This window comes from Azolla caroliniana, unplaced genomic scaffold (genome assembly GCF_043228905.1).
Source record: "Azolla caroliniana isolate FFs.n. ecotype wild unplaced genomic scaffold, voAzoCaro1.0.p SCAF_7, whole genome shotgun sequence".
NCBI classification, from domain to species: Eukaryota; Viridiplantae; Streptophyta; class Polypodiopsida; order Salviniales; family Salviniaceae; genus Azolla; species Azolla caroliniana.
In genome coordinates, this window is record NW_028230442.1 from 17,588,393 (window position 1) to 17,602,166 (window position 13,774).

Genomic DNA, 13,774 nt, shown 5'->3' on the forward strand with positions numbered 1-13,774 from the left:
AAGTTGTTTGCCAAGAGAACAAATACTAAGACATGCACTCTAAACAATGAAAAGGGCAAGTTGCAACCTTGAATTGAGTTGATTATCCCACCAATTTGAACTAGAAAACACATTGAATGATGCATAATTAAGATTAAAAAAGATCATCTAGGGAGATGATTTTGGTAGAATAGTTTTGTCCATAAAAATTGATAGCCATCCCTTGGAGAGACATGCAATCCTAGATAAATAGGATATGTTAGTTCAAGAATGTAATCCTTAGAACTAACTATAAAAGCTAAAGTAGGGATGTAGGATCTAGTAAGAAAGATATTTTTAGGAATTAGAACTTAGCCTCAATATAACCTTCAATCACTTTTGAAGTAAGACGTCAATTAGTGTAAGGTCATTCATGGGCCACTTTGCAAGAGTAATGTAAATTTGAGAAAAGCTATTTTCTTTATGTGGCGTAACCATTGATGTAAACTTTCCTACATCATAATTTACCATTATTTTAGTTGTGTTAGAGACAACCCTAAGCACTAGCTTAGTTCTTATTTCTACTTTCACATACATATGTATCACTCCTTTCCATTAACCCAAACTTGAGCTACTTGTGTTCGTCTCAAAATACTTTTAATCTCTACTTGATGACGTGTTAGTTAAGTATTAGTCCTTATTATCGTTATCATGAGCACGGCATGGGTGTTTGAGAGTTTCTCAACATTGGCGCTACATGCAAAACCTTAATATATTATTTAAAGGTACAATTTTGCATGGTTTTAAGGTTATATAAAAAATTTATGCAAACCACATAAAGTCATTAAACATGGCAATATATGAATGTGCGTGATGTTTTGACCAACATCATCATTAGGTTTCTTGTATTTTCCATTGAAAAATTATGGGTTTAGTCCTATTGACTCAATTTTATCATAATCATTCTTTGAAAAATGTTCATATAGCGAAGTATAATCTCTAACATCTTGAAAGCTTTTCGGATCCTTATCATGCACTATTCAATGGTATTTCAAATTTTGAATGTCATTAAGGACAAGTGAAAACTATTTTTTTCCATCAAGTATCGATTTTTGAGTTTGCATTCATGTATGAATAATGTAATCCTCAAGTGGTTGTAAATACTATAGTTTAAATATGTCAATAAAGTTAGCCAATGTATTGGAATACCATGCCACCAAATGATAGCTTTCCCACCTAACTAATGTAGCATGGGCTACTTCCGTGAAGCTTAGGTTCTACCATTGAAATAGCTTTACAAGTTACAACAAAGGAAGGTTCACTGTGTTTGCTATTCTTTGTCTTGACATCCACTTGCAATGCAACATGGGATTTGAGAATATCATGAGTTTTTTGAAAGTTTAAGCCTAATTTTAAAATTTTAAGAAACATCTTTGAACCGTTTTAAGCTCATGTATGATGATCATCCTTTTTCAAATATTATTATTATTATTATTTTGTCCTTTTTAAGCCTAATTTTGATATTTTAATAAACATCTTTAAATACTAAAAAACTTAAAATTTTTAAAATTTAAATGTGAAATTTTGAATTTTGAACTAACTTGAAAATCAAAACCAAACCATAAAACATGTGCATTTGTGTTGAAGAAAGCATATGACCAAGTGTGCTCATATGCCATTTGTCCTCATGGGTTTGTCTCCCTTGATAGATACCAAGTTCCCCAACTATCCTACTATTAACCCACTAAAATTATTGTGTTTTGTTGTCATGAATTGAGTGTTGCTACTTCAGCAAGTCCAATTGCACCCCTCATTATTCTCTTGCAAAGGAGGCATAAACTACAATGGTGTGAGTTTGATGCGTTTTGTCTATCAATTGAGCATATCTAGAATCAAATAATATAAAGAGACCATATCAATCAACGCACCGATAGCCAGCCTTGGGCCAAGCCAAAAATAGTGCACTCTATTCAAGAGAACTAATAATTGGGTACATACAACTAAACAAATTTCCAAAACCATGTCATACAAGAAGCAAGAAAAACAGCACTCTTATGTGTGACTCACAAGCGGCTAATTATGAAAGTCAAAACATCATGTACAATCTCCAAACTTCTGCACTCTAGGTTGTCAACCTCCTGCATCGTCATCACCTTAATTCAATGCACAACATTTCATGTACATACATTTGTGATTCCTAAAGCCTTACCTAAGCCATTTTATTTTCTTAAACATGAAAATGCAAGTGTAATGGAACTTTCTCTAATTAAAAACCCTTATCAAAAAAATAGAGGCAGCAATTTCGAACCTTTCAACTTAATTCTCATCTCTGTCATCATATCAAAATTACTCGGTGTGTCAATGGTCAAAGAAGCATGGAGAAGTACATCTTTTTACCTTAAACTAGGCTAAAGAACTTCAACATCTTTCAAATATCTTATACAGATTCTCAAGACAAGACACCTGCCAATGAAGAGAGTGATTATTAGCCTACCAAAACATAGAACAAATACACACTACATATATGTGTAATCTTCCAACTCTGCTTTTACCTGGATAACAGTTCCATCTGTGGCCATCTGCCTTGAAGGCTTCAAAAACAGCTTCAATGCAGGAAATAGGACATGTTCTATGGTCCATGAACGTTGTTCCCATGCCTTCTGTGCTTCAGCAATCAGATCCTCATCAATCTCCACATCCTCGATGGCTTCTTGTGAATCATTTAAACAAAAAAGAAAACGTATTGAGTATTACGACTTGTGTGGTTCACATAAGAAAAATGCTCAGAACTGACAAATATATTTAAAAAAGCTCTAAAACAGTTTTCTTGGATCCGAGCATTTTACGAATGGAAATACGGTAGCACATTTTACACAAGGAAAAATTTTCAATCAGATTACATGTACAGTGACACAATTGAGCAATTAGTGCCATTTATTATCTATAATGTCCTATGAACCTTGACATATTATGTACTGCCCGAATACAGATTTACACAGAAAGAATGACATACAAAATAGAGCTATTACGGCCATTTATCATCTGTAATGTCCTAAAAACTCTGACATACTCTAATGCTGCTCGAATATAGATGTGTCATCAATTACCACTTGGCTTCACAAAGGGGCTATATCGACTTTCTGACTACATCTTCCACTGCCAAATGCCACATTATGTCTAGCTCTTATTGAAGGGGATGTTAAAAGCTGTCGATACATGCATACAACCACAGTATCTAACTAATCATCTGCGTATATATGAGATACATGTACACTCTTATATCAAAATAGAAGTTCAATGGAATTTTTTTAATAACCTTTATCATGTGCTTCTGGATTTGCGGATTTATTTTTTCCAACATGATAAAACTCTAGCCCATTTTCAGATGGGTTTGGCAGCATTGGGGGATGCATGGCATAGAAGTCTGCCAGGGCAGCAGAAAATGTTTCAAAGCATTCTTTTTCTGTATCCCAATCAACCTGTAACCCAAAGTATCAAATTCACAAATTTAAAACAGCACAACGAAGAAAAGGGGAAAAAATCCATCACTCATCATCACTTACACAATTCCCCAAACTCAGCAGAAATTTAGGAAGACGATCCATGTCAGGGGTATATTGGTCCAGAATTATAGGAATAGTGCATACATTTCCATCTACATCAATGTCGAAAGAGAAGTACTCTCTCAGCATCTCAGCCTTTGCCAGTAATATTCTAGTATTCAACTGTAACATGTTCATATATTCAGTGTATTTAACCGCAAAGCTTCCATCCTTAAAAAACAATATGAATCACATGACACAACTTTCAAATTTCAATGCAATTGCCATGATAAGATAATTAGGTGCAATGTTTCTCATCAATTAGATTAATCAATACATGCTATGAGGATACCTTAGCTATCTCATCTTTCGGTCCATCATTCTCAGTCCAGTTTCCTAAGCACTCCTCTTCATCAAGAGCTAATAGCATCAACTCTTGTATTGGTGCAGGATTTGTCAAACGCATGGCATTAAAATGGGAAAATCTTCGGATGGCTTGTTGGTAGAGAAGTTCCTTACTGTACGGCACACAATAGAGCTTTGAAAAAAAAGGCAAGGAGAGTACTCTATTTGGATAGAATTTCTAGACTCGCACCTCAATTTGACCACATCAAATAAGTATAAGCCAGTCTTGTATTGAGATAATGCCAAGGAATTATCGGCCATCCCAATGTATGAACAATTTTTCATCATATCCAGAAGACCTATAATTCCATATGTTCCAAATGATTGTCGGTATATGCATATTAATAAACCATTGACTCGAATAAAACATAACAGACCTGCATGTGTATCCTGATCAATTGCAGCCAACAGTTCTTGTACACTTGTTAGATCTGCACCTTCTTTCAGAATTCGTCTTTGTCGTACAGCACGCCTGATGGGGAGAAACATAAAAACTTAACACAATCAAATTTGTTGGAATCAATTGAAAGGATATTGTCAGTTTCCCATATTGAATCTGGACAAAAAACTACAACAAATGGATAAACAGGAATATGAACAAAGACAACAGAATTAGCTTGAATAATATTATTTAATTACAAGCAAGCGAAAAGGACATAATTAAAAGAAAACAAATGAGATGACAACAAAATACACAAATCTATTGTAAGAACTATATAAAAACACAATGTAACTACCTACATTTTTTAAAACCAAACCAGATCTACCCTACATATAAAGTCCATCCTAGAATGAGTTCATTATAACCAACAATTTGACCACATGGAATAGATTCTATAGCATCCTCGTCTCAATTGGATTGTGTTTAGAGGCATCTCCCTCATTAAGATGTAGGAAGAATTTCTTACAAAAGCCTATATGAAATTGGACGATAGATTGCGACTTGTAAAGTTGGAGGGCTATTTTAGCTTTCATTCATGTGAAACAGAGATAGTGAGAATATAGCTTCTCCCTACCATAGTTCATCCAGTCCCATTATGTTTGTGTACTGAATATGTATATCTTGATCCCTAACCTAGATGACAGATCCCAAACTTCCCTATACATATTTTATAGCATATCCTAATCAACAATGTCTATGGACTGCATTGCAATAGGCCCAATGAGCTTGTATAATTCAGTAAAAATCAAAATGGAGGGTGGAGTAATGCACTCTTTTTCAGAACAGATTTTGTCTTCAGGTGAATAAGTAAATGCTGCTCATTATTACCCTCTGTGTTTTTCAACTACTACGTTTAGGCAACTGTTGAAGGTTGTAAGTTGTCGGTGAATTGGATCAAATTAAGGGTTTATTCACAACCACAGTAAATTGATAGATAGGATCAAATTAACGGTCTATAAAGCAATTCTCAACCACAGGTTGACAGACATTGTATTCCAGAGGGAAATTCTCAAGTGACCTCAAGTACCTGCAAGTAAATTTTGTCGCCCATAGGGAAATTCTCATAATGTCTCAAGTCCACAAACATTGTATTCCAATAAACTTTTTAAACTTAATTAGAGGCATTGGATTTATGCATCTGATATTTTACCTTCCAAGAACACTTAAGCGGGGTCAGACTCCATGAATAAAGGACAGGCTTGTCCATCATTTGACATGATCACGTGTCATGTAGACGGGGAAAGCATGCTTTGATGGTACCAAGTATTTAAGCCCTAGGCTTAGTTGTCTCGTAGAATCAACTCAGTAAATGATGACAAGTCCAGTAAATGAGGTTGGAAGAGCTTTCCATCATAGTTCGTAACATGATATTACTTTTCCGTGAAACATTTTCAGAGATTTTTCACATTATCTATGTCTAAATCAAATGCTTTAAAAATACTTGATTTTCAAGAAACAATAGTCTGATGAGGTATTGCCATATCATTCAACTTAAATACTTTTCAAAGAGTAGAATTGGTTATAAACTAGTGCTAAGAGTGATAATTTGATATCAGCTCATTAATTCTCAATAGGTAGAGTACTGAAACTAACATCAATGTTTACCTTATAGCAGTCAGTTCTTTGTCATCGTCCACAGGATTTGCATCCTTTTTCTGCAGAAAAGCATGTAATCTTCCAGCTGGATTTGATGAATCTACACGAATTAACTTATTCACAGGAGTCTTCTGAATTTGCAGAGTTGCATTTCCTGCATATTGTTTATTTCTGCACTCATCAGAATTTACAAGGCCATTTGTGATGCTTCCTAGAACTGCACAGTCGCATAGTTAAAAAATCCACATGCATCACAGAAACAAGATTTTTAAATCTGGCAGCATTCCATCAATATGTTCTTATTATCTTAGCATGTAAGAAGGTGATGTATTGGTGATGATATTGAAACTAGATTTTCTATGTGTTTTGCCTTCAGAGTATAGATAAGCCTCACGTAAAGATACCAAGGGTTCATAACTCCAGCAAATCATAACAGGCTGTGAGGGTATGATATTTGATATGCTGGCATTAATGTGAAAAAAAAAGTAGAATCTAATCCCACATCCCTTTATTAATGTATTACCTGAATTCAGTGTGGGGCTTGCCTCGCATTCACCATGAGAAACTTGTGACGCTCCAGGGAGAGTAGTCTTCATAAATATGAAAATATTTTAATATCAAACCTAGGATCATTCCATGTTTGCAAGGTCAGTGATGCACCTGTGTGTAAAATGTCCGTGTAGCATTCGAGTTCATAAGTTTTGCCTCAACTGCCTTTTGGATACTATCTATCAAGATTTCTTGATTCAAGAAGCTCACCTGAATGATGTTAGTAACAGATAATGATGAATGTACATGTAAGCAATAAACACTGGCTGGCAAATACCAGATGTTCATACAAACAAATGATGGAAATTAATAAGCTACCTCTTTCTTGGTCGGATGAACATTTACATCAACATGCTCAGTCGGCAAGCAAATAGACATGTACACAAATGGCTTTGATGCTTTTGGAAGAATTGCTGCATAAACAACCTCAATAGCTTTTCTCAACGCTGAGCATTCCACTAGCCTGTCTGCCTCAAGGTTCACCATGCCAGAGAATGTTCAATGTCTGACTAAGATTTTAGAGACCATGAATTTTTAAGGTTTTCAAAAACCATAGTTCAATAACAAATAATAAGAAAAATGTGATTTCAAGAATTAGCAACCCAAAGAGACAAAACATGATATGATTGTTTAAGTTATAGAACATTGTTACCATTTATGAAAAGCACGAACGAGGTCTTTTTGGCACTATAATTGGCACTTGAAATAAACCCCTCCATCTCAAATTGAGCTCGCAATGGATCATCATCAGAAACTGAGACTTCAATCAATTCACGTGCAACACCTGGTCCATACACAGCCCGGATAGCATCTACCCTTGTCAACAATGCTGTTGTATGAATATCCGCACGATTTTCACCATGCTGGTAAAGAGGAGTTTAATTCAATATTTCGTATTGAATGTACATCAATTCAAAAAGCAAATGGCCCCATGCTATCCACCTTTTTGCACAGGAAACTGACTCCAATCTTGTGAATGGCAAACTTGCTGACTACATCTAGAATTCGACCATATTCCTCGGCTGGGTTTTTAAAAGCCTTTCTCCGAGCAGCTACATTGTAGAACAAATTCTCTACCTGTAATATGTTAACAGTTTGCTTCAAGAAATAAGTTAATTCGCCCTGTTCAAGAGCATAGTAAATCAAACATTCACATGCACAATTGTACCCTTCAATGAGAGAAACTACATTTTAGCTTAATCATAATACTTTTTTCTAAGAAGACTTAATCATAAAACATAATGTTTGTTTATAAATGAAGTAAACAAAATATTCCCAACAAAAATAAACATTTGCATATTGTCAACCATCAAGAGAGGGACTTGAAGTTTGAAGACATAGGATCCAGACTCCATAATGAGTACTTTAGGTGAATTATATAGTGGCCTAGCTGCCAAGTATTGGCTTTAAATGAAGATCCTTTGAAACACCACAGTATAGCAATCACTGAGTGTCCAGAAATATGAGTCACATTGTTGAGAAATAATGCGCCTGCATGTGAATCGTAGGCCCACTGGGCTCTTGAACCAGAGAGGACAATGAACTCCAGTTGTTGACTTTGGTACTCCGAGGTTCTTTTACTAATGTAAAGGTTAAAGTTTTCCATTGTACATGTTCAAGCTCAGAAAAAGCTACATTGAAAGATAGAGTTAAAAATATCTTAATATCTTTTAGGAGGCCAAAATGGACAGAGATAAAGTGCCACCTACCAATCCATCATGATCTTGAGCTTTTCCAAATTGTGACTAATCAACATCAATTATCATATTTGGAGTAAAACAGGTGGATTTACATGGGCATGAACTATATGAATGGGGTAGGGAGGCTGCTTGGGAATGTCAAAGAGTGCCTTTGCATATCCATGCCAAGTCTAAGGTGAATTTAGTCAGTGTTCTAGGTTGCCTCTCATTAAACATTTTCCCAGCATGCTTGTCATAGGAACAACCTATGCATGTCTACTTCAAATTTAGCCAATGATCTCTTCTTCTTCCGCACAAGGCGTTGGAAGGTTGATCTTGCTTGTCTCTGTGTACAAATCCCCTGAGTCACTTCTTGTTACAAGTGTCTCCTTATATCACAATATATTTCATCATAATAACTATTTTGAGTGGCTCTACTATACAACGGTGTGTTTCCAACTACTGTGTGGGGAAAGGTATTTGTAATTGTTTTCAAAGGTAGGCCAAAATACAGATGTAACTTATACAGTAGGATGCATAGAGGTCTTCTTCGTCTTAGTGCTTTTCTGTGTAGAAGTATTATTTTATTCTATTTGTGGCGAAGGATGAAGGGGTATTTGTGGTCCAGCTATTTGTGATTGGAGCCCAGTTTCACATGGTATGAGGATTGAAAATCAAAGCAGATAATGCACATAGCATTAAGAATGCTTCAGTTATCAATCATTGAGGCGTATTCTTATATAAAGGTCTATCATTTCATATGACCATGAACAAATAATATAACATGAATAGACATTTGCATCAAACAGTAAATGTATTTGAAATGAATAGCACAAAGGCAAGCAATACAGGGAAGTTGCAAATGATGCATGTTTACACTTACCGTTATTTGGGTTCCCTTGACTGCTGCACATGGACGCATCTCTCCTTCCACAGCACCTTCCTTGTATGAAACTCTGTAAAATACAGAAAGTTTATACATAGAAACATTACATTATGCATTCAAATCACATATATTAAGCAATGGGAGTTGTGTGCATAACACATTTTTCCATAAAAATTGGAACTAACTAACCAAAATCTTCGTACTTACTTATATCCATGTGTTTGATTAGTTGTCATTGTTGTCACTGTGAGATGAGCAACAAAACTGATGCTTGCAAGCGCTTCCCCCCTGAAGCCCAAAGTATTTATTTTCTGTAGATCTTCGAATGTACTCAGTTTTGAAGTAGTATGTCGTTCACATAATATTGGAAGATCCTCATACTGTATGCATGCACAATCACATAAAGTTTATAATGAAGATGAGAATGTACAAACATCCAAGGAGAAACAAACATTTTTCTCCTTGTACAGTAAAAGTGGAAAGAAAGAAACTACCAGCAATAATATGGGTGTGAGCAATGTGTATAGAACTTTTATCTATAATATATATGAATACGCACAAGCCACCAAACAAGTAATAAAGCATTTCATTGCAGATCCAAGTCTTTGGAAATCTTGCTGCATGCATTCGTATGGAAAAGACACAATGAGACTGAACCATAAAAAAAGAAGGGGATTTCCTATTTCATCAAACCAACGGACCAGATCTGTTATGGAAATATTTAATTGCCCAAAGGCCACAATAACCATGAGACCCAAATTATCAATAATAATGTTTGTGATATTTCATTGATACAAAACAATTCGTTGATCTTACTATAACCTAAACCTAAAATGTGTAAAACAATTGCCAGCAATGTGCCTGTAACTGCTCTATAGCGTACACAACTCAACAAGCCATTCAACTAGCCATGTTGATATCACATAGTAGGACATAGCAGGCTATGTTTGCCATCTACTCAGAATGTTGATATGGGTTTTTTCTTATTGCAGACAACTGCATTATTGACTTTCCAAACTGTCTGAAGATACCATATCATAATTCCTCATGATATCACACCTACTTCGTCCTGACAATACCATCACAATCTCTGACAGGTTTAGTTATCTCTTGTTTCAATATAATCTCTGTTCTAAATGGCAAGTCCAATGAACAACTTATGTTTACATGGAATAATCTCCTCTGAGATGATTCATAATAGCATATGTTCAGAAACGTTCAGTAAAGGTCATCTTCTAGAGACCTTGCTGCTTTCAAATAAATGATCAAATCTTTTTAAAGTTTGCGGCGAATCCTACCATGATAAGCATACAACCAACATAAACATTATACAATCTTAAAATGTACCATCATAAGAACTGGTAAGAGTCTTGACTTACCATATACAATGGGAATAAACAAAACCCCAAAGAGACCACAGCATCCCTACCATATCATAATATCCAAAAAGAATCAATATACAACTTTTCATCATATTTCAACAAGTAAACAAAAAGCAAAAACAGAAAGAGAAGAAGTGAAGGTATAAACAAATGAAAAGATGTATAGAAACTCTGGAGATGGAGAGATTGACAATGAGTCCAAGAATTTCAGGTACTGATAAGCTTAAAATATTTTTCTTGTGTGAGTCACATTAAGTATTTCAGATAATACAGCCTTCACATAAATTGTCAAAAACTTACACATGTCCACACAATGCTTAAGAAAGATCTAACTAATAATACAGCCTTCACATAAATTGACAATGAGTCCAAGAATTTCAGGTACTGATAAGCTTTAAATATTTTTCTTGTGTGAGTCACGTTAAGTATTTCAGATAATACAGCCTTCGCATAAATTGTCAAAAACTTACACATGTCAACACAATGCTTAAGAAAGAACTAACTGACAAGAGATCATTGACCTTCATCAGAATTTTGTTGAAAGACATTTATCAACAAATATGCCATCTGTTTGAAGGTTATTTATCAACAAACATTTCATATTTTGACAGGCATATTATATCTTTATGGTTTTATATGCCAAACTAAGGTTCAGCCTTCTCATAAATTGTCAAAAGCTTAGGCATGTCAATGCAATGCCTGAGAAAGCGCTAATAACCATGAGTTCATTGACCTTCATCTGAATTTTGTTGAAAGCCATTTATCAACAAATACACCAAATATTTGAAGGTTTTTTTTAATTCTAAAACATTTCGTATTTTGATAGTTATATTCAGGATTTAGGTTTTATAGACTAAACTAAGGTTTTTTTTTCCAAACACTGCAAGTTTAAAGGTACAGGGACATATTGATAATCAATTTTAACATTATGCATTATGCATTTCGAATATTTAGGCCTTCTCATTAGCTGGCCATGTTTAATGTTCAAAGTTGCAATGAAATGTAATAAATGTGGTTCATGAAGACCAAATTAGTGTATATATATAGACAGATGTAAGCATAGACATACATGCATGCCTGAGTGGACCGATGACCGATAATAGTATTCACAAATCACTTTCAAAAGCAAAATCAAAACATCAGAAAGAGGAAGAAAGAAATAAAGCATACAATTACATACATCCTGACTGAGGGACAAAGCCCCCTACATACCTATTTACAGACATACATAAAATCCTTCATGCATAGCATTCATAAATAGCATCGCATAACATACGTTAGTTTTCTTCATACATAGCTGAACGTTGTGGAGGCCAATCAATAATAACTCGAAACTGGACACTTCCAAAGAAACAAAAGAGATAATATCCGAGAGAGAGAGAGAGAGAGCGTACTCTGATACCATGTCCGTTGTCGGCGATCTGAATGAGCTTGAGACCCCCGTCCTTGATAAGGATGGAGATGGAAGAGGATCCAGCATCAAGGCTGTTCTCCAGGAGCTCCTTGAGGGCGGAGGCCGGGCGCTGGATGACCTCGCCAGCTGCAATGCGGTTCACAACAGACGGATCCAGGCGGCGGATGGGAGGAGGAAGGAGAGGAGAGGCAGCGCCATCTGCGTCCTCTTCTGGAGCAGCCATTCTCTCTGTGTGTGGTCTCTGTGTGGTCTGCGTGTGCGTAGAAGGAACTAGGTATGGCTATGGCGAGAGACAGACAGACAGACAGACAGACAGACAGACAGAGGCTTCAAAACTAAAACTAAATTATTAGATCGGCAACGGTTCGGTTTCGCCTTAACCGGTTTGACCTTGTCCAAACCAAACCGGTTACGCCTAACCCGGTTTGGGGAGGTTTCCAAACCTGAACCAAACCGGTTTATTCAAGCCGATTAAGTCTTAAAAGGAGCCCAGCCGATTCCTACTAATAATGTAATGTAATGGCCATCTCTTCTCGTCTCTTTCTCTTCTCTTTACATAAAAGACTGTGTGTCATCAAACCAGAACCAAACCGGTACCTAAACCGGTTTAGCCAAACCTTAACGGAGCTGAGCCGATTCCTACTAATAATGAATGTAATGCAATGCAATCTCTTCTCTTCTCTTTACATAAAAGACTGTGTGTCATCCCTCTCCCTTGAAAAATGTGCTTATATGTTTGGGATTCCAACATCAATGATGACCAACACTACACGAGAAACCAATGTCTTTTAGAGTACGGTAGGATGACTAACGATTGCGAAAATCAAGGGCATCGGTTTCAACCTGAAAGGATGGGCCTGGCTGGGTTTGGACGCAGAGGTATGGGGGTAGTGATGAATGCTTGCTTTAGCAACTTGAATGCATTTCGAGCATCCATAGTATTGTGAAAACGAGCATCTTTGTGCATAAGAGCTATCAAGGGTTGCACAATTGTCGAGAATCCCTTGATAAATCATTGATAGAATTTCACAAACTCGAGAGTCGAGTCGGAATGGCCCGCTCTTGAATAGTCTTGACCTTTCATGTATCCATCGTAATTCTCTAGTTATAGTAAATAGTTCTCTTATATTATACAACGGTTCAGTTTGGGGGTGAACGGTTCGGTTCGGGTAAAACTGTTTGATGGTTTACAATTGCCAATCGATTGTTTTTAGTTTTTTTTTTAAACAATCTTTCCATTTTTAAGCCTAATTCTCACATTTTGGGAAAATCTTTAAAATTTTAAAAGTTTAAATAATGAAAAAATTTTAAATTGAAAATTTGAATTTTGACCTAACTTGAAAACTGAAACCACAGTTTTAACGGTTCCGATTTTTTGTAACAGGTTTGAACGGTTCTCGTTTAACGGTTTCGATTTTTCATGGTTCGGTTTGGTTTGTTTCAAGTTTTAATTTTTTTAATTGTTCGGTTTTGACACGCTCAAATTGAACTGAACCGTTGTTGATTGTTAGGTGGAAGGGGCGGGATCCAAAGCATCTAGCTTGTGTTTGTTGGTTGTAGAGTGTAGAGTGTAGAGTGTAGCTATGAAGGTAGGAGAGGAGGGATAGTAGGATGGGCATGGGTTCAACACAGATTTTGTGGGAATGAAGGAGCAAAAAGTTTCGAATATGTATGTGCATGCATACTATATTAGCCATGAAAGAAAAAATGCATATCCTATCCTTTATAGATTCGAATGTTTGATGATGATTTGCTCGGAGGCACCAATATTTGTAGGGTGGGGTAGGGTAAGGTTCAAAGAGGGAGTGGGTATATACATACATACATACATACATCATTACATGTATATTCATTCCAGTTTAGAACCGAGCAGTTCCATCCCCCCCCCCCCTTTTCTTTTAGAGTTTGAAAACAAGTATAA

The 13,774-nt window shown here is 35.9% G+C and overlaps 1 protein-coding gene across 2 annotated transcripts; it reads right to left on the minus strand.

Moving 5' to 3' along the window:
• Window positions 1-2,206: 2,206 nt before the first annotated feature.
• MLH1 (MUTL-homolog 1) lies at window positions 2,207-12,112 on the minus strand. 2 transcript variants are annotated; one of them, XM_087322583.1, is made up of 16 exons: window positions 11,834-12,112; window positions 9,265-9,437; window positions 9,055-9,127; window positions 7,435-7,569; window positions 7,145-7,355; window positions 6,811-6,959; window positions 6,604-6,702; window positions 6,467-6,533; window positions 5,953-6,097; window positions 4,283-4,377; window positions 4,096-4,204; window positions 3,853-4,018; window positions 3,522-3,683; window positions 3,275-3,437; window positions 2,511-2,665; window positions 2,207-2,421 (listed from the first exon to the last, which is right to left on the minus strand). In XM_087322583.1, the coding sequence occupies exons 1-16, from the start codon at window positions 12,074-12,076 to the stop codon at window positions 2,377-2,379; spliced, it is 2,190 nt and encodes a 729-aa protein (XP_087178709.1). In that variant the 5' UTR covers window positions 12,077-12,112; the 3' UTR covers window positions 2,207-2,376. The 2 variants fall into 2 exon arrangements, with proteins under 2 accessions (XP_087178709.1, XP_087178708.1); XM_087322582.1 differs by having other exon boundaries at window positions 2,511-2,668.
• Between the last annotated feature and the right edge of the window lie 1,662 nt (window positions 12,113-13,774).